Source organism: Lytechinus pictus, chromosome 8 (genome assembly GCF_037042905.1).
Source record: "Lytechinus pictus isolate F3 Inbred chromosome 8, Lp3.0, whole genome shotgun sequence".
In the NCBI taxonomy this organism is placed as follows: Eukaryota; Metazoa; Echinodermata; class Echinoidea; order Temnopleuroida; family Toxopneustidae; genus Lytechinus; species Lytechinus pictus.
The window spans coordinates 30,704,639-30,708,500 of record NC_087252.1 but is presented as its reverse complement, the minus strand read 5'-3'; the positions used below and the strand labels follow the sequence as shown (position 1 = coordinate 30,708,500).

General features: G+C 36.1%; 1 protein-coding gene across 1 annotated transcript; it reads left to right on the top strand.

The window, feature by feature from the left end:
• The first annotated feature begins 415 nt into the window (after nt 1–415).
• Nucleotides 416–2,464, top strand: LOC135155270 (prostatic spermine-binding protein-like). Its single transcript, XM_064104203.1, has 2 exons — nt 416–420; nt 2,065–2,464. The coding sequence occupies exons 1-2, from the start codon at nt 416–418 to the stop codon at nt 2,462–2,464; spliced, it is 405 nt and encodes a 134-aa protein (XP_063960273.1).
• Nucleotides 2,465–3,862: the final 1,398 nt, after the last annotated feature.

Below are 3,862 nucleotides of genomic sequence, written 5' to 3'. Positions count from 1 at the left end.
TACATGTTTCATTATTATCATCTTTATAATTATTGTCACAATCATCACCATCATAATAAGATGGGCATTATTCTCAGATCAGATCACTTTTTATTATTTCCTTCGCTATCTCCCCAATGAATAAATTTTGCGAAGAACACAAAATGCAGATAAAGATAATGATGAATTACATATAGAAGTCCTTCGTTCCCTTTTCCATCCTAATAACTTAACAATCATCTCAATTTTTCGTAAGCGACCCTTAAGTGGTGATAAGGGGTGCAAATACGGACCTCTGACAAGTTCAATCAGTCAAGTCATTAGGTTAAAGACGACTTCCGGAGCCAGGAGGGGTGCAAATAGTGGACGTATACCAGTCAGTCAGTGGCTGTAGGGGTGCATGGGTGTGGTGAAGGGGGCACGCGCTGCAATTAGCATGGGGTTTGTTAGGCTATTGTAACGATCAGTTCAGGAAGTGGAGGTAAACTCGATGACGTATGTACGCTAATACGGTCGCGTGGCTATGAATTATCATCTCATTAACAGTCATAAAGGAATATCAAAGCGATAAGGCAGTACCAGCAAATCTACCGGTATTTTCACTAGAAACATTAATAAATATAGAGCTTTTAAGAATTCAGCAAACAATTATACAAGTGGAATGGTCTCCTTGGAGAGCAAAAATACTTTCCCAAAACAGTTGGTGAAAACATCAAAATGTGGTAACAGGGTCCAGGACAAATTGTTAGTGTATATTGTCAATTTTAAGCTCATTGTATTGTTGTGATTGATAATTTTTTTTTTGGGGGGGTGACAAATGCCTAAAGTCATGCGAAGTGTGCTGAAATCTACTTTAAGTTATTTAAAAAATGTTCAAGAAAACGATAGTTATGACATATTGGGAATCCTTGGATCAATGGAGAAACTTATAATAGTCCACGCATCTCCTACAGCATTTTATATCTAGAAGGAGTGCGTTGTGATTTTGTTATTATGAGTTTGTTTGTTCTTTCTGTTGTCATTGTCTAATCCTCCGTGATAGGGTCCATGAATGCGTGTACCAAAATTATGTTTGGACATCGCATCGGGCTATGACGTCAGATAACCAATTTGGCACCACTTATAGGAACTAAAACTTGACTTCTTTTGTGCAAACGATTGCATTAAAAAGTGAAAAGGCAAACATTATAACGACGGATCTAAACAAGCGTTTCGAGGAAGTTCAACGTCAAGTGCGTCCACTTAACAAATATTTTGCTTAGAATTGGCTTCGTATTATGTTGTCAGCACCTTTAGAGATAAAGTCCTTCCCATCAAAAAGTTGATTTCAGTACTGTTAGAAAAAAGTGTTAAGAAGTATTTGACTGGCAATTAATGCCAGAAAGGTCGATGGGATGTGAAATTAAAAAGCTATAATCATCATTATATTTTTTTTTCACAAACTGACAAAATTTTCACAAATAAAATGAACATGCAATTTATGAAGCGCAGTATACGCATTGTTTCGACGCGGGTGATGTGCAAGTGGAGAGCCGATTTTGTGTGAAAGATGAATAGTTGATTTTTTTTTGCTTGCCAAACCCGTAGCCGGGGGGGGGCGGGCTGTAAGGTAGTGACCGGTTGGATATTAGATTTAGATTAATACTGTTTGAACTTAAATATATAAGGCTTTTATAATCGTTTAATTTCAATAATTTTAGAGTTAAAATTAATCCTTAAAATTAAAAGTAGATCCCAATGTTGGTTTGTCACTATTCACGGCCGATCTGGATTTATATATCATTTTTAAATCCTTGAAATTTAGAGTGTAAAATAATGATAAATCCAATTGTAAGAATATAGCCATATTGTGTATTATGATCAGGGAAAATTGAAATTTTTCATATTCAGCAATCATAATGTAACAACCATCCAAAGGTATGATAAGAAATTTTGAAATTATATATACACATATACACGTATACATATATATATATAGAGAGAGAGGGGGATGGGAAGGAGGGATAGAGAGAGATTACAATAATGATTAAAAAAGACGATTTGCTGGGGTCTACATAATGTCTTCTTAATCAATTGAGGTTAAAGGCGTGGAAATAACAATGATCGAAATGTGCATGATTGCGCTGGTGCTGCTGACGGCGTCGCCGAAGATGACGATGATGATTATTATGATGATAGTAGTATTAGTGGTGGAGGAGATGAGGATGATGATAAGGATGATGACGATAATGATGACGATGATATTGATGAAGAGGAGGTGGATGATTACGACGATTATGATGATAAGGAGGAGGATGTTGATGACGATGCTGATGATGATCGTAACTATAATGGTGATGCGGATGATAATGATGATGATAGTGGTGATGATTATGACGAGAATGATGATGACGATTATGATGATCATGATGATGATGATGATGATGATGATGAATACGATGACGGTGATGATGGCGATGTTCATATTGACGATGGTGAGGTATGAATCATGGGAGGATCTAGTCGATGATGACGAACATGTTAGCCTAAATCTCAGGTATTCAACAAGTTAAATCCAACGGATATATATCTGTCTCCTATTTATTGCCCTAAATTTCCAACATGATATTCACTATAACAACTTGACATTTCTAGGTAGAGGTACTTTACAAACATAGACCAATAAACAATGACTCATTTTGGCCAAGTTCACGACGATGATGACTAAAATTGAAAGTTTCACGACCACTATACAAGCTTTACCGTTATATCCTGAATGACCGGCTAACATTGATACTAACATGACTAAAGGGTTTTCTTTTATTCAGCAATAAAAGAAAAGAGAGTGAGAGAAATTAAAGTTTAGGGGAAGTGCATTTTTACGAAATTTTAAAGTTTAAATATTGTGAAATCGTGTGCAATCAGCCCCCCTCCCCCACACACACACCCAATTCATTTGACTGTTTGAAAAAAAATCGATTAAATATAACTTTCAAGTGAAAAAAAATAGACCATGTGCATTACACATCAAGAATACTATTTTAGAGATGCATACCTATATACGAATATGATAGTTTTAATCATCATAATGCTTTGAAAAAATACAGTGACGTAATGAGTCAACAATTTTGAAAGGCGAGATATAGCGTGTCGGGCAAAATTCATAAAAATTTATACGCGAGCGAGCAAACAATTCGACATTTGTATTACAAAAATCGAATTTGTGACAGATTTTGACATAATATTTCACACTTCTCTCTTTCCTTTTCTCTCTTTTCTTAGTCGTGAATAATTGGGGGCGGGGCAAGCGCCCCCCACACTTTGTACGCCACTGAAAATACATACATTCTGTTCATCTATCAGAACTATTTTATTTTTAAATTAGAAAGAGAAATGGAGGATAAATCCCAGAGAAATATATATGTTTTTTTCTTGTTTTAGATGATGTCGAAGAGATCAGTATATATATTTTTTTTTGGGGGGGGGGTGTAAAAAAAGCGGTGATCTTAAAAAGATCGACCAAATTAGGCAATTAGCTTCAATAATTGGACCAATGTCTGAAACACTAAGATTGCAAACTAACAAACTTAAGTTCTAACTTCAAGATTGTACGTTTTGATGAAACTTAACCCAAATTCAGAGAACAAAACAACGCACTCGGGTCGGAAGTGGGTGGTTACACGACGCCGTAAATTGACCTCGGCCGTAAAAGGCGTTTCCACTACCACAAAAATCTTGGACTGATTATTTCATCAGTATAGTTCGAAGTCACTTTCACGACTGTACTGTCTTTTCAGGGTTGAGCTCAAGAGATGAGTACGTTCCCCACATAAAAAATGCAGCATTTGTGCCTTTATGGGAAGGGTGCTTTTATCTGATGTACACACGCACGCGTAGCGCAACC